A 22,153-nucleotide genomic window follows, 5' to 3' on the forward strand; every position below is an offset into this window, starting at 1 on the left:
TATTTATGGATATGACTTCCATTTGTTGATGGAACAGTTGTGCTTCTAATTTACATTATATCGGGTAAACAACTTAGTTTAGCCTTTTTTTGCCATTTGTTTACAAAAATATAAGCTTTTACAAACAGTTGCTATTTTTCAAATTCTAGCAGACTTACTTATGCTGCCTGCAGTTTTATCGAACGCTTTCCAATCATTAAGAATCAGTGTCATTTCCCTCTAGCACTTGAAGTACCATACCCAGATACATGTGCGTTCTACCAGAGGACGGAACAGAGTTGGAAGAAAAATTACCGGCATTGAACCCTTGCCTGGAGAAAACAAGGTACCGTAACGTAGGCCTAATAATCTCTCTCCTGCATGTTCAGCGAGGCGTTCGTCTCCGGTGCTTGGCGCTCTTCCCGGGTCTATTCTAATAGCTATTTTTCAGAGGCTCTGGACACCCTGGCCCCTCTGATTTCTGAATGACCCTTTCTGGGCACTATCGCCGTGTAAACGTTTGCGAAGATGCTGTTCAGTTGATAAGATGGTACCACAGTCGTAGCAGAGACATGAATGCCATTTTTAATATTAATATTGGAGCAATCTGACTGCAGCTCACTGCTGGTGCTTCCCCAGTGCGTGTTTGTCTTACCTTTCAAATGACTAACTTACTTCCTATTCATTGGGTTTATTTTTGGAAAATGTGTTCAAGTTGCCAATTCGTACAGTTAACCATAGCACGTCCCCTTGTTCAGCACAAGGAACAAATGATCAGGAATCAAAGAACACGTCTTGAAATATAGTACAGCACCCTGAACTTCAAATGTGAATTCTCAGCTGCCACTAACATCTGCTCTGTCAGGGCTCTGCTGCTCTGCTGTCTGCACTCCTGGCTCTTGCTTAACTGCGGGTCACCAGCTGCTCTGTCGCTTCTGTGGTTCTACTCCAGATCATTCTGGAGCTGTAAGCTGCACTGGCCCAACTCAAGGCAGTGCAGAAATCTCCGAAGTCTTTGGCTCTGGAATGAGCCATGCTGTGTTGTGTGACTTACAACATAGTTGAGGGCTTTTGGGGATACGTTGTGCGTGACCCTCCTTGTTTCTGTGCAGCAGTGGGTGCGCATGGTAGGATTAGGGAAGTGGAGGTGAGGCGCTGGGGGGAAGAAGCAATGGGGAAGGAAGAGGTGTATGTAAAAGGCAGGAGAGGGGAATGTGGGAATGAGGGGAAGGGATGGAGAAGAAAAGGGGGCAGGGGAATCGCGGGGGGAGTGGTATCCCCTCAGCAACAGCTGGGTGGCCTCTTCTCTCCTACCGCTGCTAAGCAGGCCCATTGAACCTTCACCTGACAAGCCCTACACCCTGACCCTCACCCCACTGGTCCCCAAGCAACTGCACCTGGCCCCCCACTCCATGAGGCCCTGCACCCCTATCCTGGGCATCCCCCACCACTGCCTGCTGAGCCTCAGCCACATTCACCTGGATCCCTGCTGGAGTCTCATTGCACCAGCACTTGGAACCTCCCTCCCTCCCCTCTCCCAAGCTGCATTGCTTCAGGATTTCACTGAGCGGCCCGCTCCCAGATTGCCCCATACCTGGGTCCCCTCACCAAGCCGTGCCCCCTCCATCTTGCTGTGCTTGGCCTGCCTGTCTACACCTGGTGCAAAGGGGCAGGGCCCTGGGGGGTTTCTGGAGAGGCCCAGCCCTTGCACCGTGTCAGGTTCCGGTGCAGCCTCACTGCCGAGTCCTTGCCCTGAGGTAGGTGGGAGCTTTGGGGTGATTTCCCATCTCCATGCAGCCAGTGGCCTGTGCTCCCCTGGAGCCCCACTTACTGGCAAATACAATTGGGCAGACTATGGAGACATTGTGCACGTCGCTTAATTGTTTGGTGCAGAGCTCCACAGGAGGGTCTCGCTCGATACTGAGCCATTGACTCCCTCCTCCACGCAGCCGAGAGAGCCAGCCTCGGGCGCCTGTGTGCTTTCTCCCACGCTGCCCCTCGTGTCTGGGAATAGCCATCCCCGTAGACCTCTGCAGAGCTACCTCATCAGCCTCCTGTAGATCTCGCCTGAAAACTCCCCTTTGACACCGGTTAGGCCACTGGTAATGCTGAGACTGCTGTCTGTCCTGCTGACTGATACTGTCTCGGTTCCACTGTCTCCCGGGGCTGCTTCAGCGGGAAGCTCTTTAAAGCAGGGATTGTCTCTCTTCCGTGTTTGTACAGCCCCTAGCGCAGTGGGGGTCCTGGTCCACGACGGGGGCTCGTAGGTGCTAGAGTAGCAGCACTCATGTATTTGGCTCAGTCCATAACTAACACGGGTGGGGTGTCCTGTATCTGCCATGTGACATAAGACCAGAAAGTGGAAATGGGATTATCCCAGTTCTTCTGGGACAAAGGCAGGTGACACAGGGAGAGCCTGGAAATGCTGCTGCTTTGTGGTTTGTCTTGGCCCGATCTATCGTCTGTGTGCGTTGCTCGTGCTAACGGTGCTAATCGTTCATTGGAAAGCGGTTTCTAAACCCCTGCTACGTGTTTGTCACCTAGATACTAGTGACCTCCAACGACTCCAGAATCCGACTCTACGACCTAAGAGATTTGTCCTTGTCCATGAAGTACAAAGGTTACGTCAACAGCAGCAGCCAGATCAAAGCCAGCTTCAGGTGAGCCGCGGGAATCTGCAGCGTGCTCCAGCTACACGCGCGGCGACTCTCCCAGAAACCGGTGCCCGAGAATGCACCAGTTCTGTGTGCAACCTCCTCTGCCATGGAGCAGCTGGTGCCGGTTGGCTGGGACTCCCGAGTGGGCGGCAGGGAGGGGCGGCAGCGCTGCTCAGGGACGAAGCGGTCGTGTGCGTAGGCTGATCTCTCCGCGGCACCGTTACTCCCGGCCCCCGAGCCCCAGCTCATCAGGGCTTCCGCAGCTGCATGCCAGGGACACGCCCAGCCGCTGGAAGGCTGCGGTAAGCACTGGGCCTCGTTCAGGGGAGGAGGAAGAGGCTCTTTAATGAAGAAAGTCTCTTGATGGCTGCGGATGTCTTGGCCCTTCCTTCCCCATCACTTGTAGGGCAGCACAAAGGCTCTTGATTCCTGCTGGTGGTGCTGCCCCTGCGAGCACAGGAGGGGAGGGTTCTCCTTTTCTTCCCATGCCTCACATGGGGGAGGGGAGGAATAGTTGGCCACTGTGCACAGAGTAGTCCCCCTGATGGAGCTTCCTTGGGCTCCTGGCTCCCCTCTGCAACAGTGGTGCCTGCTTAACAGCCTGGGGGGCTTGAAGGGCGAGGGGGGGTTCTGACGTGGTGGGTGCCCTGTTGTGTCCATTCCCCATGTAGCATCCGGCTCCTGGGCTAGAAGGACCTTTGGTCTGACCGGGTATGGCTGCTCTTGGGCCCTTTTCCTTCAGACGCGGGTGGGCTTGAATAGCTGCTTGCCCCAAAATCTCCATTGGGATTCGTTTCTGCCCCAGAGGAACAAAATCCTAGGTACCCTGTGGCGGTGAGAGTGGGGGAGGGGAGGGGTGAATCAGGTCCCCCGGCGTTCATGCTAACAAGCCTGTACGTTGTGTCAAGTTCAAATACACTTGGATTTAAAACCCAAAACCATGCGACGAGCAGAGGGTCGCGCGGTTAAGAGCTCAGGAACCGCCTGTTAGCTGGCCGGAGGCCCCGCTGGGTCCACACGGTGACACTCTCATGCGAGCATGTGTTGTTTCTTCAGCGTCTGTCAGAGGTGCAAGCTTTCGGACCCAGCTTTGTGCTGCGAGGTCCAGGTCTGAGACAGACCATGAATATCGCCGGTGTACGATGGGCTGCATGGTCACTGTCCCGTGCAGCCCGGAGCAGAAATCACACTGGCCTGGCCTGGAGTGTGTGAGTGTAGCAGACTAGGATAGTGTCCTGCCCTGCAGTAGCAGCCGGAGAGTAACTTCTTTGCAGCTGCTCCTGTCAGCATTGGGGGAGCATTTTGGGAGGAGTGGGCTGGCTAGACCGTCGGTCATTGTCTATCTAAGCAGGCTGCTGATTTAGAGCAGGACTGTACTGGAAATCTGCAGTGGCATAGCTGTGGGGCTTTAGGGAAGACAATACCATGCCAGTGGGGGAGTTCTCGCGCTGGTCCCTCGGCGAGAAGGGCTGCTTCCCCTCGACAGAACGCTGTGTGCACCGGGGCTAGGTCGCTGTAATTGTGTTGCTCAGGAGGGTGGATCTTTCACACCCTAAATGATGTAGCTGTATTTTTTGTTTGCAGCACAGACCTGACCCGAGGCTGAGTTTCTTGCTTTGGATGGCTGTTGTGCAGCCACGGAAGCAAAAGAGCTACTTTGATTGTAACTTCCTCGCTGTCTAGTGTCCAAATCCTTTTCTAGGTTCAGATCTAATCACTTGGTGCATTCCAGTTGCTGAACTGATGCATTTCCTAGCATTTGACTGGTAACTATCCTTATATATGGGATGCAGTAACTTCCAGTTTCTGCTCTTTAAGGATTAAACGGCAGGTGTATGCTTTTCTGTGATTTCGTGTCCTTTTAATGAAAGCAGTGCAGAGTGGAAGAGCCAAAGTTTACGGTAATAAGTCTTTCTCTTTTGTATCTTTAGCCATGATTTTACATACATTGTAAGTGGCTCAGAAGATAAATATGTTTACATCTGGAGCACTTACCATGACTTAAGCAAGTTTACTTCAGTAAGGAGAGATCGTAATGATTTCTGGGAAGGCATTAAAGGTGAGTTACTTGATCGTTTATATATTTCGTTTTTAATCTATGCTTGTACAGTTTTAGGAATTGATGGCTTTTACTGTCTTTTGGCTTTTTTACTTTCGCCAGCAACAATTTAAAACTGTAAGGAAGGTCATGCAGATTCATTAAGCTAATGTAACACGTGTTGCGTTAATAGAAGCAAGATGTAATCTGTAAACTTGAGCTTTGCTCGTAACGAAACGTCACTGGAAGAGCAGAGGCGATCCTGCAGGCTGTTTGACTAAGCACAACTGAATAAGAGGGATGATTAAAGATCGAGTTAGTTTTCAAATAATCCTTATGGGTTAATGCAGCTTCAGTCAGGATGTGGGCCTAGGCTTCTAGAAGCTATAATAATTTATAATAATAATTATAATATTTACGCAGGTCAGCAGAACTTTCCAGCTAAGTTGTAGAGCTCTATGGTAATCCACATTGAAGAGTATGTTGCTTGGTGTCTTATTTGTTTAAAATTTCCAGGGGGTTCTAATGGATGAAAATAGTAATTTGACTGAGAAAACACAATGAATTGCTTAAACTTTGTAACTTTCCTCTCCTTAAAATAAGAAACCATGGCATCAGTATGGAGAAAATAAGAACAGCAAAACACCCCCCCCCACCCCCCTCCACGGAGCTAAAGTGGAGTTTCTCGTGTGTGTGTGTGTGTGTGTGTGTGTGTGTGGTTTTTTTCTTGTCTGAGCACTTACTCATATAGTGTCTCACAACGTGCACCCGTAGTGACATTTACTTTCCTCCAATTTTTAAGATGGCAATAATACTTCCTGCCTACCTCCAGAATTTCCAGAAAATGCAGGTGTTGACTTAGCCCAGCCTACATCAAGTTACTGTAGCACCTTGGCTCTTGAGGTTTTTTATTATATTTATACATATGCTGTAATTTATTGATGTTCCTTTAAATGAATTAATCTCAAACTGTATTTTTCCCTCTTACTTTAGCGCACAATGCGGTTGTCACATCAGCAATCTTTGCCCCCAATCCCAGTTTGATGGTATCATTGGAAACCTCTGAAAAACAAGAATCTGAAAGCAAGGGAGATGATCCTGAAGCAGCAGACACTATACCTTCTGGTAGGTTGCTGAAGCCCACCTGTGTTTGATACCAATGGAGAAGATCAGGGGCATGAATTGATCCGTAGTATATAAATGGCTCGTCCGAATGCTCTTGAGGAAGATTGTAGTTCATCCCTTGGCACAAGCACTTTTGAATGAGGTGCTTTAATAGATCTAAAAATACCCAACTGTTACTCTGTGGCAAGTTTGGAAATGTGCAAATGAAAGGCAGCCCACGGTTCTCATTGGGAATAGCTCACTGGCATCCAGTCCCATTACAGAGATGTGTTTTTCCATTCGGACTGAGGCCAGTGCGACCCATTTGGTGATAGAAGGGCATAACAAGTGGGTTTCACAGGGGTCTGGTTCTGGGACCAGTTCTGTTCAATATCATCATCAGTGATTTAGATATTGGCATAGAGAATACGCTTATTAAGTTTGCAGATGATACCAAGCTGGGAGGGGTTGCACGTGCTTTAGAAGATATGGTCAAAATTCAAAACTATCTGGACACAATAGAGAAATGGTCTGAGGTAAACAGGATGAAGTTTAATAAAGACAAATGCAAAGTGCTTCACTTAGAAAGAAACAATCAGTTTCTCACACACAGAATGGGAAGTGACTGTCTAGGAAGGAGTTCTGCAGAAAGGGATCCAGGAGCGGACCACAAGCTAAATATGAGTCAGCAGTGTGACGCTGTTGCAAAAAAACCAAACCTGATTCTGGGCTGCGTGAACAGGAGTGTTGTGAGCAAGACACGAGAAGTCATTCTTCCGCTCTGCTCTGTGCTGGTTAGGCCTCAGTTGGAGTATTGTGTCCAATACTGGGCACCACATTTTAAGAAAGATGTGGAGAAATTGGAGAGGGTCCAGAGAAGAGCAACAAGAATGATGAAAGGTCTAGAGAACATGAGCTATGAGGCAAGGCTGAAAGAATTGGGCTTGTTTTGTTTGGAAAAGAGAAGACTGAGAGGGGACATGATTACGGTTTTCAGGTATCTAAAAGGGTGTCACAAGGAGGAGGGGGGAAATTGTTTTCCTTGGCCTCTGAGGATAGAACAAGCAGCAATGGGCTTAAACTGCAGCAAGGGAGGTTTAGGTTGGACATTAGGAAAAATTTTCTAACTGTCAGGGTGGTGAAACACTGGAATAAATTGCCCAGGGAGGTTGTGGAATCTCCATCCCTGGAGATATTTAAGAGCAGGTTAAACACACACACCTGTCAGGGATGGTCTAGAAGGTGCTTGGTCCTGCCGTGAGGGCAGGGTTTGGATTTGACCTCTCGAGGTCCCTTCCAGCTCTAGTGTTCTGTGATTCTATAGGTGCTATACAAAACCCAAAGGCAGCCTATGATCTTGGCAAATAAGAGGCAACTGCTGACTAACAAATGGGGCTTATGGAGAGGGCACAGTCTGTTGTACCTGCTCTTCAGCTGAAAACTGCACTGGGAGCTTTCTTTCAAGAAGCACTTCTCTTTTAAATCAACTAAATACTTTCTCTTCCCTAAGGTGCTTTGAAGACAGACCACACAGAAGTACTTTTATCTGCTGACTTCACTGGAGCAATCAAAGTCTTCAGCAACAAAAAGAAAAATGTATCTTAACTCTTTGTACCCTGCAAGTAAAATTCCATAGAGGACATGGACCGAAGCAAAGTATCTAATGTAATAGCATCACAGGCTGATTTAGTTTTAAATCATTATTTTAAAGCTACTCATCAGCCCTCTTGGGAAGCAGTCTCACTCTGTTAACAGCCGGGCTTGTAGAATAGACGGGAATGTGTAAGACTAACTTAGCCAAACAAATAGGCTCTGTTTTCTAACTACCATTACTTTGCTACATAATTGTGAACATGCACAGATTTCTGCATGACAACATGTTAATATATTCACACATGTGTGTGCCTTTTGGGTTACATGTACTAAATTGAACATATATCAAGAGTTAATTTATTTAGTGGTGCTTATGCCACTTGCTGGGAGAGGGGAAAATAAATTAAAAAAATGTTAAATGGTCTAGCTTGAAAAGAAAATGCAATCTCTTTGCACAAAGTTCCATTTCTAAGGGAGGTAATCTATTTTGAATTTGTGGTCGTTATGGTTCAGAATATCTAAGTTATGCAAGTTTCTGATGGGTCAGCAACCATGTGTTAAATGTTTTTATAAATTTGTCAACTTTCAGGACATGTGAAAATTTTTGTTGTCTTTTAATTGTGGATTTCGATTCCTTTCTATATATGTGTATATATATATATTTTGCACACTGGAGCACAATATTTCTATATAAAGAATTCTCTCATTCCTTATTCACGAGCACCGTGCTATGCTCACCTAAAAATAAATTAAGCTGCATTAGAACCAATTCTTATATTTTACAACAATGTAAAATAAACTGTTTACATATTTTTTTTAAGCATTGCAGTTTAAACAAGGTTTCAGTTGTCTAGTTGTTGAGAGCTACTGATTTGAAAGCCTTTGTAAATATTCATATAATGGACCAATGAAATAACTTTCTGGGCAATATAATCCTTGAAACGTTATTGATGGTTAAAATTGTTTCAGAGAACAAGGATGTATCATTAAAAATTGTCACAGATACTTGGAAAATATCATTCATGTTCAGATGTTTTTTATGTTTGCTTCTTTGCTCTAATTGTTTTTTTCTCAGATCAGTGTTTGTTTGGTGTGGGTTTTTTCCCCCTCTCCCCCCCCCCCATACTGTTGTTCTCTTGACCACTTCACTGTCCCTGTTGGTTTTCCTTACCTGATTTTAAAATAATTTCAGTTTTCTTGAAAGAAGCAGTAGGGGACTGGGAGTGGGTATTAATTAGGTGGAGACGCTGGCATTACTGCATGATACTACACACGCAAATCTCTTCTGAGAAATGCAGGAAGTCTTGACGTTGGTAGCAGCATAGGGAAAGAAATGGGAAAGCCACGAAGAAAAGCAAAGTTAGGCAAACTTTCGTTGCTCTGATTTCTTATTTCTGCTTTGCCGCTGCTGGGGCTGAGAGATGAGTGTGATCCCAGCGGGAGTGGAGTTAATATCGGAGGAAGTGTCGTAAGCAAGAAAACGGATAGTTGAAAAGAACCAGAGTAAAGAAATCCCTGCCTCTGACACTCGGATTAGTAAATGCTAATATGGGAGTCGTGCTATGGAATATCTGGTTCACCTTCAAGACCCTGTCACTTGGGATAGGCCTGCCTTGGGTAATGTAGAGCAGCTGACAACCACCTGCAATTCGGATGTTCTTAGTAGGTTTATGTATTCTGTTCTTTGCCACTGCAGTGTCTCACTCATTGGAGTAGAAACCTGAAGAACATGAAGAAAAGCACGGTTTGTGATGAAATGAAGAGGGTGAATACACACTGGCTGCGTCTAGACTGGCAAGTTTTTCCACAAAAGCGGCTGCTTTTGCGCAAAAACTTGCCAGCTGTCTACACTGGCCGCTTGATTTTGCACAAAAGCACTGACCTTCTACTGTCTGAAATCAGTGCTTCTTGCGCAAATGCTGTGACGTTCCCGTTTGGGCAAAAGCCCTTTTCCAGAAATGTTTTTGCACAAGAGGGCCAGTGTAGACAACTAAGAACTGTTGTGCGCAAAAAAGCCCCAGTGGTGAAAATGGCGATCGGGACTTTCTTGCGCAAAACCGCGTCTAGATTGGCACGGACGCTTTTCTGCAAAAAGTACTTTTGCGGAAAAGCGTCCCTGCCAATCTAGACTCTCTTTTCCGCAAATGCTTTTAATGGAAAAACTTTTCCTTTAAAAGCATTTGCGGAAAATCATGACAGTCTAGACGTAGCCACTGTCTTATACTAGACCAGTTTGCTTCCTGGAGCTAGATCCTGGATTTTGTGAATCTGTCACCGCATAGGCTAAGTCTACGTGCCACTTGACTGTCCTACAACTTTCTGGCTCGGGTGTGAAATTGTAAAGCTGCAAAGCGCCAGTGTAAACGGGCTCCCAGCGCTGGTAGGAACGCCCCTGCTGGAGGTGGTTTACATAGCGCACGGGGAGAACTCTCTCTCTGTGCTCCTGCTGTGGCCACACTTCCACTTGAGTGCTACCACGACTGCGCTTTAATGTTAGAACAGACAAAGCATCTGATTCCAGAAGATTCTTTTCATAGCTTGTGTGTTTTGGCAGTATGGGTTGAACCCCTCTAATCCAGCGCACTCTGATTTCGCCACACCCATGGGCCGGCAGGATTTCAGTTCGCCGGATGTCCACTTACTATGTTTGTGGCTACGTTTCCTGTGGTCCCATAAAGTTTGTTTCCAGCCACCAGTTCTGGCTCTGTTCTGTGCTGCTGTTTAGCTCCAATTTACCCCCTAAATGGCTTCTCAGAGCCCAGTAAGCAGCGGCAGTGTTGGTAATGCCACTAGACCATATCGACCTCCTGTGATTCGGCAAATTCTCTCACTCAGCACTGGTCAGGTCCCGAGGATGCCGGTCTAGAGAGGTCCAACCTGTACATGAATACCAAAAATCCACTGTCTCGCTTCTCGCTGTTGTGCTGTGCGCCATCCAGCGTGTTACTTAGCTGTGATCACCCTAGGAGTAAGAAGGCACCATCAACAAGGTCTCTTAGGGAGCCTGTCCTTGCTACGTTGCTGCAGGTTCTAATTCAAGTGGCTTTATTGGACCCCAGGGGAGGAATGGTCCATGTGGGGGCGCTCGTTCATGTACCTTCCGCTGAGCTGCAAGCAAAACCCCGTCTAGTCAAAGGCTGACTCTAGTCTTTACAGGTAAGTGAAACAAGGGCGAGGTGCTACTTCAGTCCGTGTGTCAGTATTGCTCAAAGACTAGACTGAGCAGGAAACAAATTCGTGTCCTGCAAGAGTTTTTGACATTTTGAAAACTGTTCTTGTCCTGAATCAGAGGGGAAAACCAGTATCCTGAAAACATTCACATGCTGGAAACCCCCCCCCCCCCCCCCCCCCCAAAAATCAGATTGGGTCAAATGAAAAATCAGCTTGTTGCCATTTTGATAGTTTTTTAAATGCAACCGTATTTGTACATGTTAATTAACATTTCAAAACACAACCATGTTTTGAAAGAGTCTCAACATGCCAGTTTCATTTTTAAAATGTTTTGAAATATTTTAATCAGGAGATTTGAGAAAACTGACCTTTTCTCACCACCAGTTTGTTTAGACAAATCCTCATTTTTGACCAAAAAACCCATTAATCAGAAAATTCCCAACCAGCTCTGTTGAACAGCTCCTACCTGAAACTGTAGCTAACTTTATTTTTAAACATCTACTTAGAGAACTTCATTTCCTATAATTGGTTTAAAAAAAAAACACATGCTGCAGTTTAGGGGAAATTAATTTTCAGTCTACCACAGTCCAGCAGCTGAGGTGAAATGGCTTCTTGCAAGTACAAGTCATCAGTACAATCGCTGACCTTTGCATGTACAATCCCACCAGTGAGCAAGAAGCGAGGAATTGATTCCTTACAAGTTACTTATTCTCACGCCTGAGAGCCAAAGCTGTTGTGCACAAGCCACCTCACACCTAACCCTGTAAGTCTCCCATCTTTCCTTAAAGACCTGGAGGATGGATTTTCACGTGTTTGGGTTGTAGTGAAAACCTCCCCTCTGGAATTTGATGAATAAAACATTTTTTTCTTCAGCTGCTGAAGACATTTAAGTTTGGCGTGCTCCGCGATTCACTAAAGTATTCAATACTCCTTCATAAAAATCACTGGTTACAGCCATCTTCAATTATTTGGCTCCTTTTGCAGTATCTAGCAATGAACAAAGCACTAACAGACAATTTCCAGTTGAGACCGACTCGTACACTAAACACATTTTAATTTGGCATTTGTGTATCTAAGCAGCAATCTATTAAATACAGGGAAAGACCCAAGTGAAATTGGATCCATGGGCTGGAGGCACCAAAGGGCTATCCATGTGTCTTTTGATGTGTGTGCCTTGTAGAAGGAAAACAGACTGACGGTGTGTCTCTTGAGCATCTCTTTAAATGAGATTCAGAGGTGGGGTTCAGAGCCAGACAAAATTACTAGTAGCTTGTGTGCTCAAGCTTTAGAAGGTGTATTTTGTGAACACTGATGCTCTGTATAAGGTGGTGGGAATCTGAGCATAATTTAGTAGAGAAACTTCAAGAAACAGCACAGTGAGATATTTGACCATCTAACTTTACTGCAGAAGGTTGAATAACTAAATTATTTGGCAAGTTTCACAAAGCTTTGTAAAAAATTATGCACTGATTAGGTTTGCTCCAACACAGAGAATCATTCCAGGAGCTGGTGGGACTAGCTAATTTGTTTTATACAGCTGGTAACCAGCGGTAGGGACAGAGAATCCTGGAGATACAATCCTTGTTTCCAGCAGATGGCGCTCAGTGCCCGGACTCTAATGAAGCTGCTTTGCCAGGCTTCATATTACTGGAGCCAAGGGTTAGATTGCTTGCTAGGCAGGGAAGGAGCTTTAGATTTGTTACACACAACTTGGGGCTTCTGCATGGCCTTAGCTTGCACCCCTGCTGCTACTGAGACTTGCAGCCCATCCCGTTCCTCACCAAAATGTAACTTCTCCATTTGTGCTGGGATCTGCTGTGACGACAATTGTGCGGGTAGGACCTTGCTCGCGCCAGGCAGCTGCTCCCCAAATAGGTGCTGGGCTGTAGAGTTGGTAGTTTCAGGGATTTTTCAGGAATAAACTCATCTGGCAGTTGGGGGGGGGGGGTGTTCGGGGTCCTCCAGGAAGCACATGGGCAGGCCAGGTACAGACTCTGGCGCCCGGCAGCCCCACTCCAGGCGGGAGCCATCCTGGTATTTGTTAAGCATGAGCACTAAGGGGCCACCCCTGCCCAGCTCCATGCCTGGCCTCCTTTCTCCAAGGCCCTGCCTCATCCCCCCCAGTTCTGCCCCCTCCCTCCAGTGCACCCCAGTCCTGCTCCGCTCCACGGTCTCCTGCATGCCACTGAACAGCTGATTGCAGGGCACTGTGGGGCAGGAGGCGGGAAGCTGGGTGCTAAGCACCCATTCGATTTTTGCCAAGGAGTCGGTGCGTTTGCTGCTGGAAGAATTTTCAATGCTGAAGATTTGCCAGCCAGACGTTCGCCATCCCCCCCTCAATAATTTCTACATCTGAGGAGGTTAAAAAGCAAAGGCCATTTCTCCTTGGAGAGGTGCGGCCCACTCGGTGCCCTGCTCCGCAGGTGAGGGCAGCCCGGTGCCATGGGTCAGATTGTTGGGGTAGCGTCCGACAACCCCACGTGTGCTCCGGAGCCGTCTTGCTGGTGGCTGGACCCGTGGCCGCACAACTCGGCTGCTTCGCTTCCCCCTCAACCGGCCTCAGCCTTACAAGGAGCCTCCGCAGCTGTGTCCAAAACCACCTAGGAAAAAGAGCCCGACGTAACTCGCACCAGGTTTTCACCGTTTCGATGGGCTGCATCTTTTTGTTCCCCTTTAAGTAAAACGACCTCTTTTGTTTGTTCCGTTTTAAAATAAACGCCTGGCGCACCAGGGTTCACAAGTTGCTCCTTGTGCAAGGAGGCGAGGCCGATCCCTGGCGGCCACTCAGCCTGCGTCTGTTGCATGGGTGAGTTGCGAGGATCCCAAAAGTGCACTCCCTGCAGCAACGTCACAGCTACAGCCAGTCTGGAGAGCGACGTGGTCGCAGGGGGAAGCCGCTTCCGTCAGCTTCTCGCCCCAGAGCAGAGCCCTTCACCAGGGACTCTCCGGCCACGTTGGCGTTGAGAACGAGAAGTTCTCGCTCCTCCAAGAAAGCCAGGAGGGGAACCAGCTCAGCAGAGACCCGTTGACAAGCAAGGCGTCCCAGGGGCCCGGCCATGCCGAGAGCGAGTTCCTCTGATGCACCAGGAATCCCCGGCACCCTTTGCAGCGGGGGAGGTAGGCAGTCTGGGGGCAAACACAAGCCAAACTCCTGCATGGCACAGGCAGTGCCGGAGAGATCTACGGCAGCACCACCGGCATGAGCCAAGACGCCACATGAACAATCAGCCCTGGTCAGTTACTGCTCCAGGTGAGTAACTGCCTCCTCTGCCAACAGGCCACCGAACTACCTCCCTGTGTGCCTGAGCTGCACGTGCCATCTCTTGGAGAATCAGCAAACAGCCGCCTGCCTCGACACGCCTCCCAGAGGCTCCAGGCCCAGAACAGCAACTTTTACTATGACGTAACAAACCGCTTCAAAGCCGAAAGGGAATGGGCAGCTGTGCTTGAAAAATCACAAGTACTGATTGAAATAATTTTAAACATACTGGCTGCACTTTTGACCTCTACAGTTAATCTAAATAACTCCCTAGAACCTCGAGGGGCTGGTTATCTGAATCCAGTACCAGAGAAAGTCCTCTTGAGTTGTTTAAATAACAGTATTGCATCAATCATGTGAGCTCTTACAGTGCAATTATAGCAAAGCCACTATTTAGTGTGGATATTTATATGCTTTCACTAATTACAGATACGTAGAGTCTTAGCTCTAGGCCACAACACAACAAACTATAAATATTAAAATCAACCCAGCTTGGTAAAAAAATACAAATGTTTAAGACATGCCACCAGCCCAACTCTTCTCCGGGGATCAATTACACTTTTACAGTCACAACCCACAACACCTGAGGTGCCAGTCCCAATTTCTAACTGGTTCTGTTCTATTACAGCCTGGGTCCCTGCTAGCTCTTTAAATAGCTCCCTGCTGGCTTTTGCTGCTGCTCAGCCGGCTCTTGCCAGAGCTGCGCACCAGCGTGTCCCCGCTTACTGTCACCTCTGCGTAACACAATACACAAACCTAGAACAATGGGGAGCAGCACAGTATTGCAGGGCGCTCACAAGGAGTCTTTCCCCTACTTTTGTGTGTGGCCTACCAACCAAACTGGACAATAGCCCATATTCCCAAAGCATTGTGGTTACACGACACATGTTGTTCTGCTCTAGGCCGGTGGTTTCACTGCCAACCAGCTCTGTCACCGGAAGCAGCTTTTGGAGCCACTGGCTGAATGTAATAAGCAAGTGCAGCACTTTAGAGAGTTCTACCAGGGCTCAGATGGGGTGAGTTGAGCAAGCTGGTGGCATCTGATGAGAGAGCTCTGTAACAGCGTGTTCAAGTCACTGTTCCCTGTGGCCCGGGAACCTGCGTTCCCACAGCTGCGTTCCATCACCATCCTGATTTAAAACCAGTGAGGAGTCCTGTGGCACCTTAGAGACTCACCAAAATATCCAGAAGCATGAGCAAAACCCATTTCCTCAGATGAATTGGAGTGGAGATGATAAAACCAAGAGCTCCAACAGCAGCAGAAATACCTGTCAATTGTAGGACCCATGTTCATGAGGCTAATCAAGTGGGCTGGCTGTGTCCCCTACAGATTTATTTGAGCACAAATTTTTGTCGGTAAAAAACACTTCATCAGATGCATAGAGTGGGAATCACAGGTAGGGATATATATAGAGAGAGACTGACTCACGGGCATATGGAAAGAAGGGAGTAAGGGTAACACAGCTACCCCCTGCGACTCATCCTAATTCAGTAGCTGCAGTGAGGGGCTGATGGAAACGCTTGGGCTGTGTCTACACTGGCCACTTATTCCGGAAAATCAGCCACTTTTCTGGAATAACTTGCCAGCTGTCTACACTGGCCCCTTGAATTTCCGGAAAAGCACTAACGATCTACTGTAAAATCATCAGTGCTTTTCTGGAAAAACTATGCTGCTCCCATTCGGGCAAAAGTCCTTTTCCGGAAAACTGTTCCGGAAAAGGGCCAGTATAGACAGCACAGATTTCTTTTCCGCAAAAAAGCCCCGATAGCGAAAATGACGATCAGGACTTTTTTGCGGAAAAGCGCGTCTACATTGGCCACGGACGCTTTTCCGGAAAAAGTGCTTTTCCAGAAAAGCATCCTGCCAATGTAGACGTGCTTTTTCCGGAAATACTTATAACTATTTCAGGAAAATCATGCCGGTGTAGACGTAGCCTTGGTGTGGAGCCGAACAGCCATCTGGAATATGCAGCAGACTCTGGGGCATTGTCTGGTTGGCTCAGTCTAGTGACTCTCTGGCAGCTGGCCGGGTTGGGCAAGAAGCGGGTGGTTTGGTCTGGTTATTGATCCGGCCAGAATTAGGTCCCTGGCCCTTCCTCTAAAGCAGCCTGGGGCTCAGTGTGACCTTGTATGACCCCGCGCCGAAGGGCAGCGCTGGAGGTAGCCCAGAAGCATGGGGGAAAGTGGGGGCTGTTTCCATAGGGCAGCTGCTGCCAGGCTCGGTGTGACTCTGCTACTTTCCCCCTTAGCAGGAAATCAAACCCAGCCTCCCCCCCATGTGTGAGCCGGGTTGCACCAGCAGGGCTGTGAGCAGATGTCCTGCTCCTACCCCCGGGGGCCTGCCCCAGGAATCTCCTAAGGACCCCTTGCGGCTGAATGGGGAGAGCTGCCCCGTGGGGGAGGGGCTAGCCGGGCTTAGGCCCCCCCCCGTTTTGGGACCAGGGTTCCCTGCCACCCGGCTGATTAGCAAGGCTGCAGCCTGCGCACGTAACATTTATTCCGCACAGGGATGGGCAACATTCGAGGGGGCCCGGGACTCCCAGGGGTACAGCCCCACGGCAGGTGCCCTAGAGACAGGCCGGGGAGGCTCTTGAGCACAGGAGCCCGCTCTCCTCCTCCCCCTCCCGGCGCCCCTGCTCCGAGCGGCTGGGGCCGGGAAGCCCAGCCCGCCCCAGGGAGGGACAAAGGCCCGGCCAGGCGCAGGGGAGGAGCGAGCTGGGGCTGGGCCGCGCAGCATCCCCGCTGCTCCGGAGACGGGACAGGACCAGGAACAAGGGGGCTGGCACCGGCCCCAGCCGCTCCGCCAGCATCTCCGCCCGGGGCGCCCGCCCCCCCTGCCCGCCCCCGGGCCGGGGCAAGGGGGCGTCTCCTGCCCGGCTGCGGAGCTCGCCCCCTCCCCGCCTCCCTCGTGACCCCGCCCCCGCCCGTGCCGGGGCGGGGCCGGCGGCGGGAGCGCAGGGCTGGGGGGAGCCTGCGGGGCCGAGCCGCGCACCATGGCCGAGGTGCGGAAATTCACCAAGCGGCTCAGCAAGCCGGGCACGGCGGCCGAGCTCCGGCAGAGCGTCTCGGAGGCGGTGCGCAGCTCGCTGCTGCTGGTGAGCGCGGGGCGCCCGGGCGGGGCGCGTGGGGAGGCGCAGGGCGCACGGGGAGAGGCCGGGGGCGCACGGGGCGCGCCCAGGGCGCACGGGGCGAGGCCGGGGGCGCACGGGGCGCGCCCAGGGCGCACGGGGAGAGGCCGGGGGCGCACGGGGCGCGCCCAGGGCGCACGGGGAGAGGCCGGGGGCGCACGGGGCGCGCCCAGGGCGCACGGGCAGAGGCCGAGGGCGCGGCCGGGGCGCACGGGCAGGGGGCGCCCTACTGGGCTGGGGGGACCTAGCCTGCTGCTCGGGCGCTGCCCCAGCCCCTCCCGGGGATGCCCGGCGCTGGCCCCGCAGCGGGGGCTGTTCGGGGAGCCCCTCCCCGGCACGTGGGCGGCTCCCCGCGGGTGTGATGGGAGGGGAAGAGCCGCGCCCCGCTCGGCCGCTCTGACAGCGCCGGGCGGGAGGGGAACTGGCGCTTCCTGCTGCGGGCGCCGTGATCCGCTTAGCGAGCCGCCCTGGTTGCCCTCGGCCCGGAGCCAGGCGTGCCCCGGCTCTCACAGTTGGGTTCCCCTGCCGGGTGGGTCCCTGCTCCCCCGGGATCCCAGCCTTGTGCTGCCCCGGGCCCAGAGCCAGGAGCGGGGTGCCCTGGGCACTCGGCCGAGCCCGCGGAGCTGGCGGTGGGGTCCCGGGCAGAGCTCGGCCTTTGCCATCCAGTGGCGGAGCGCGGGGCTGAGCCTGGGACGAGCTGCTGCGCGGGGTGAAGGGTGTTTCTTTGCCGCCGTGGGGCAGGGGAGGTTTTGGGGGGGCTTGTGTGGCACGTGGGCAGATGGCTCCGGACTGGCTGCTGATCTCGGTCCTTTCCTGCCGCGCCCCCTCTTGTCCCCACGTCTCGCCCGGGAACGGACAGACCGGGTCGGACCGGGGCCCAGGCCAGCCAGCCCAGCGTCCCTCTTAGACTGGGCCGGTGCTTAGAGGAAGGTGGGAGAAACCTCTGGTGAGGCAGGCCTGGGGCTCTGTGCCCCCACCTTGCCTGTCTAGGTTCTGAGCCCAGCGGGGATGGGCCGTGATCTCCCAGTCGGGTTTCTTGCACCGCGTGGCCAGAGAGCTCGGGCATCAGGCCGTTGAGCCGTCTGACCCTCCTCTCCTCCCAACACCCGCGCCCATCGCCCTCCCCACCGTCCAGCCGCCCGTTGACACCCGCGTCCCTCTGCGGATCCCTCCAGGGTGTCAGCCGCACCCTGCCTGGGCGCTCCGGGGGGCAGAGCCTGGTGCAGCGGGGTCCCGCTCCCCGATGGGGGCCTTGGATGTTGCCTCAGTGCACCCAGACCTCAATGGGGGCCCCCTGCTGCCCCAGCGTGCGGCGCGGGCTCGTCCCGGTGTCAGTCACCCGGCTCTGCACATGGCTCAGGCAGGGCTGTTTGTGTCCTTCTGCCGGGTGATGCTGGGGGGGCAGGGCCGGGTGTGGGTCGAGGGTCTTTATCCCTCGGGATGGAGGTTGCTGGGAGGGAGCTGGTCGGGGGTGCTGCCCTTTGGGGCTCTAGTGCTAAATACTTTCCAGGGGACTCTGTGTTTGTGCCTCCAGCCCCGCTGGGCGAACCCAAGAATCCCAGCTCCTGCCCGCTACAGCCCTTCCCCTCCCTGAGCCAGGGGAGGACCCGGGAGTTCTGGCTTTGCGCCGCCCATCCCAGCTCTCCCCACTCCACCGGCTGGGACAGACCCTGGGAGTCCTGGCTACCAGCCGCTCAGGGGGGCCGGGCTCAGTTCTCGGCAGGGGGCTGCACACGCATCTCCGGAGCCAGCTGGCTGCCCTGGGCCGGGCATGGACGGGGCGCGCGGCGTGAACGTCCCCGTTCCGTATGGAGGCCGGGGAGCGAACGTCGGCCGCGGGGCCGGGGCCGAGCCGGCATTTGACGTTAGGATCAGATCCCAGCTCCCCGGGGCCTGCGTTGGCTTTGCTGCCCTCTCCCCTGCTGAATGGCCTTAGGAGGCAGCGAGCTGTGGCCTTGCGCGGGGCAGCCTATTACCCGCACCAACATCCGGCCACACACGCACGGTTCATGCAGGCGCTTTCCAGGGCCGATTGTCCCTCCCAGCCCTGACCTGGCAGCCGGCGTCTCTGGCAGACCTGAGGACTTGGAGACAAACCTTTGAAAAGGAAGGCGGCCGAGATTCGGATCTCTTAATGGGACGGCTTTCTTGCCTGACGCTCCGCTCTGAAGGCCCGACGGGGGCATTCGAATAACGGAGCCTCGTTCCCCGCCACGCGGCCAGGGCGTTTCCCCAGATCACCTGGGTCTCGGCCGGCTCGGCTCGCGCTGTTTCTCTGGCAGTGCGCACGACGCTGCGTTGGAGCGGCTGGCCCCTTTCTCCTTCCACTTGTGATGCTCGCTCCCGGCCCGGGTCTGCTGGGCACCTGAGGGCCCGATAGGGACACGGCCCCTGCGCTCGGGGACTTGCGGACCAAGCAGACGCTGGCTGGGAGGAAACCCAAGTCCCTGAGCCGGGGCCGCTCTGCCCCCATCTGGCATGTTCTTTGTGTGCCCCCCACACGCTCTCCTCTGTCCGTGGCGTGAACACGCGTGTGCTCCGGTGCCCATTGGTGGCTGGGTGTGCACAGCCCAGAGCCGGGGGCAGGCGGGGCGATTCCACGGCTTGGACCATGCAGTCTCCGCAGAGCCCCCAGCTCCTGCCAGTGGAGCAAACCGTGTGTCCGTTGATGCTGCTCCGCCCCGGGTCGGCTGTCGGCAGCCACCTTCCCCCTGGGACCTTGTGCTCTGGTTCCGGCCGGGAGCGGGGGCAGGGGCTAGAGTATCCCCCCTCTGCCAGATACCACCGAGCCTGGGAGGGGCTGTGCCCTGGGCGTCCAGGGGGAGGAGTGGCCGGATCGGACACGGCGCGGGGGTGGCCTGCAGGGCGCTGAGGAGGCAGGAGAGTCATCCCGCGGGGGGGCCACAAAACCTCCCGGGGGGCTGCCCCCAGCGGGTTGCAAAGGCAAAGCACAGTGCGGGCGGTTCCTGCCCTGGCCGGGCGCTCAGCAGCCATGCCAGGCGCAGCGATGGCAGCTCTGAGCGCTGCTGTCTTGGGCACGGAGTAACTCCAGCATGGCCAGGGCAGTGCCTGCTTCCCCGCGCCGCCCTCTTCCCGGGGCCGTCGGGCACCTCACTGCCTGGGCCCGAGGCTGGCAGCCCAGTGCCAGGGGAGCGGAGGAGCTCGGCACATCGACCCCTGCCCCTAGGAACTGGCCTGTCCCAGCCACCTGTATGGCTGCTCCGAACCGCGCCGGGGTCAGCCTGGTGCCCACGGAGTGAAAACCTCCATGGCTTGTGGCCGGCGCCAGCAGTGCCGGGCAGTGCGCAGGCAGGAGGGCAGGTTCAGCCTGCCAGAGCGCGCCGTGGAGATCCGTGCTGCCCACCGCACAGCTGAGCGACGCCTCTTCCGCCGGCTGCCGGGACGTGTGTGATCCGGTCTCAGAATCCCTGCCTGCCCTCACTGGTCTAAGCAGCTGGGAGCGTCTCCCCATCCGCCTTAGCCTTCCCCTAAAAACAGCCAGGCGTCCTGTGGCCCCCTGCAGACAAACAGATTTCTCAGGGCATCAGCTTTCGTGGGCGGGAACCCGCTTGGCCGGTGACAGCTGACACCCAAGGGGCCACGGGACACCCCGTTGTTGTTGTTGAGGACACAGACTATCCTGGCTCCCCCTCTCGTACTCTCATGACCCTCCCTCTGGCTCCGTAAGGGACAGTCCTACGTAGGCACTTGGCCGATTGTCCACGGAAGTGGACGGGAGTCTTCAGGGAGCTCAGATGGGCCCAGCAATAGGAAACTCACTGAGCCTTTGAGTTAAGTTTCTCTGCCCAGAGGGCGCGCCAGGAAGAGCCGCATCTGCCTCCAGAGCGGGGCGCCGTGTCTTTGTACCGTGGCCTGTGCACATCGCTTGACACGCCAGCGTCTGCCTCAAGGCCCCGGCGCTTTGAGCTGCGGGGGAACGGCCTGGTGTTACTGCGGGGCTGCTCCAGCTCGACGGGCTGCGGGCGGGTCCTGGGGGCTGATTAAACAGCACTGGCCGCGTTCCCGGCATGACTGGGCCTTACGGCGGCTTAGTTCCCGCTGTCGGGTTTCCCGTGAAGCTGAGCTCGGCGGGCGATTCTCAGCCTGGTGGCTTTTGGTTTGTGTGGGACTCCTGCTGTTCTACAGCCAGTGAGCTCTGGGCCCCTGCCGTCAGCTGTGTCCCCGTGTCTGTGGGAAGCTGCACCAGCCTCCTCCCACAGCTCGCTCGGGGTGGAGGCACGATCCAGTGCTCTGGATCCTGCTGCTGCAGCCCGGGGCTCCTCCACGTGCAATATGCTAGTAGCTCTAGTCTGGGGGGCAAGTAAGGGATTTTGCCCTTTTGACTAGACACTAGATTGGGCCCCCAAAGTGGATTCTACTTGTGCTGTGAAATGGGGTGTCCCCGTGTTCCCTTGAAGCTGGGCGGCCGCTCAGGAGAGATTCAAATGCCACCTGGCTGATTCGCAGAGGGAGGTTTGTGTTTCTGCTGGTGGTGCACATCCGCACCTGCCTTGGTGCATGTCACATTATTCCGCACATGGGTGGAAACGATTAGCGGGGCCATTGGTTGTCATCCCTGTCTCTAGCGGCGTAAGGGCTGCTTGCGGCCCAGCCTGGGCGTTCCTCGCCAGGAAAGGTGGAACGGAGCTCTCAACCCGCACCGTTGCGCCTCCTCCGGCCCTTAGCCCACCGTGGGATCCGTCAGCCTGGCTTCTCCGCATCCCTCCCCTCCCAGGAGAGGAAACCGGCTGTGAGCGGCGGCGTGAGAGGGAGGCTCGGGGAAGCCGTCGAGAATCCTTGAGCACAAACCCAAAGAGCCCTGGACACTGCGCAGGGATTTTCGTTCCTGCTGCAGGCTTGAGGTTTCCCACGCCGCTGCAGGGGCAGATGGGGTCGGTTGCAGGCTCCTCTGTTCCCCGGGGCTGCCGGGTCGTACGTGAGCAGCTGCCGGCTTGGCAGGAGAGCAGCTAAACAAAGTGGCTATTGAAATAGAGAGGGAGGGCGGTGAGCGGCCGGCTGCGGCGCACGATGGCCGTCGGGCTGCTCCGAGAACAGGACTCGGAGAGCTCCGTGGTTCCAAGGGCTCCGTGGTTCCAAGGGCTGCAGAGTGACTCTTGGGGGGCCCTCAGGGTAAGATGCTGCCGTCTGATCTCCCGCTTCACGCCCAGGTGTAATGGGGGAGTCCCTGCCGACGGATCCACGGACCCTTGTGGCCTAGAGAGCA

The 22,153-nt window shown here is 53.6% G+C and overlaps 2 protein-coding genes across 6 annotated transcripts in view; both read left to right on the forward strand.

Moving 5' to 3' along the window:
* The window catches only part of WDR44 (WD repeat domain 44), a 52,939-nt gene extending 44,549 nt beyond the window's left edge, over positions 1-8,390 (forward strand). For both annotated transcript variants that reach the window (XM_075941166.2, XM_075941164.2), the window contains exons 16-20: positions 224-325; positions 2,524-2,639; positions 4,568-4,695; positions 5,668-5,799; positions 7,289-8,390. In XM_075941166.2, the coding sequence (XP_075797281.1) occupies positions 224-325; positions 2,524-2,639; positions 4,568-4,695; positions 5,668-5,799; positions 7,289-7,383 (573 nt within the window). In that variant the 3' untranslated portion in view covers positions 7,384-8,390. The remainder of the gene's footprint in view (positions 1-223; positions 326-2,523; positions 2,640-4,567; positions 4,696-5,667; positions 5,800-7,288) is intronic.
* Positions 8,391-16,630: 8,240 nt separating this feature from the next.
* Positions 16,631-22,153, forward strand: part of DOCK11 (dedicator of cytokinesis 11) — a 130,488-nt gene continuing 124,965 nt past the window's right edge. For 3 of the 4 annotated variants that reach the window (XM_075941156.2, XM_089781793.1, XM_089781794.1), the window contains exon 1: positions 16,631-16,896. In XM_075941156.2, the coding sequence (XP_075797271.1) occupies positions 16,795-16,896 (102 nt within the window). In that variant the 5' untranslated portion in view covers positions 16,631-16,794. The remainder of the gene's footprint in view (positions 16,897-22,153) is intronic. The other variant, XM_075941158.2, reaches the window with a different exon arrangement.

The sequence above is a fragment of the Pelodiscus sinensis genome, chromosome 13 (genome assembly GCF_052426305.1).
Source record: "Pelodiscus sinensis isolate ZL-2025 chromosome 13, ASM5242630v1, whole genome shotgun sequence".
Classification (NCBI taxonomy): domain Eukaryota; kingdom Metazoa; phylum Chordata; order Testudines; family Trionychidae; genus Pelodiscus; species Pelodiscus sinensis.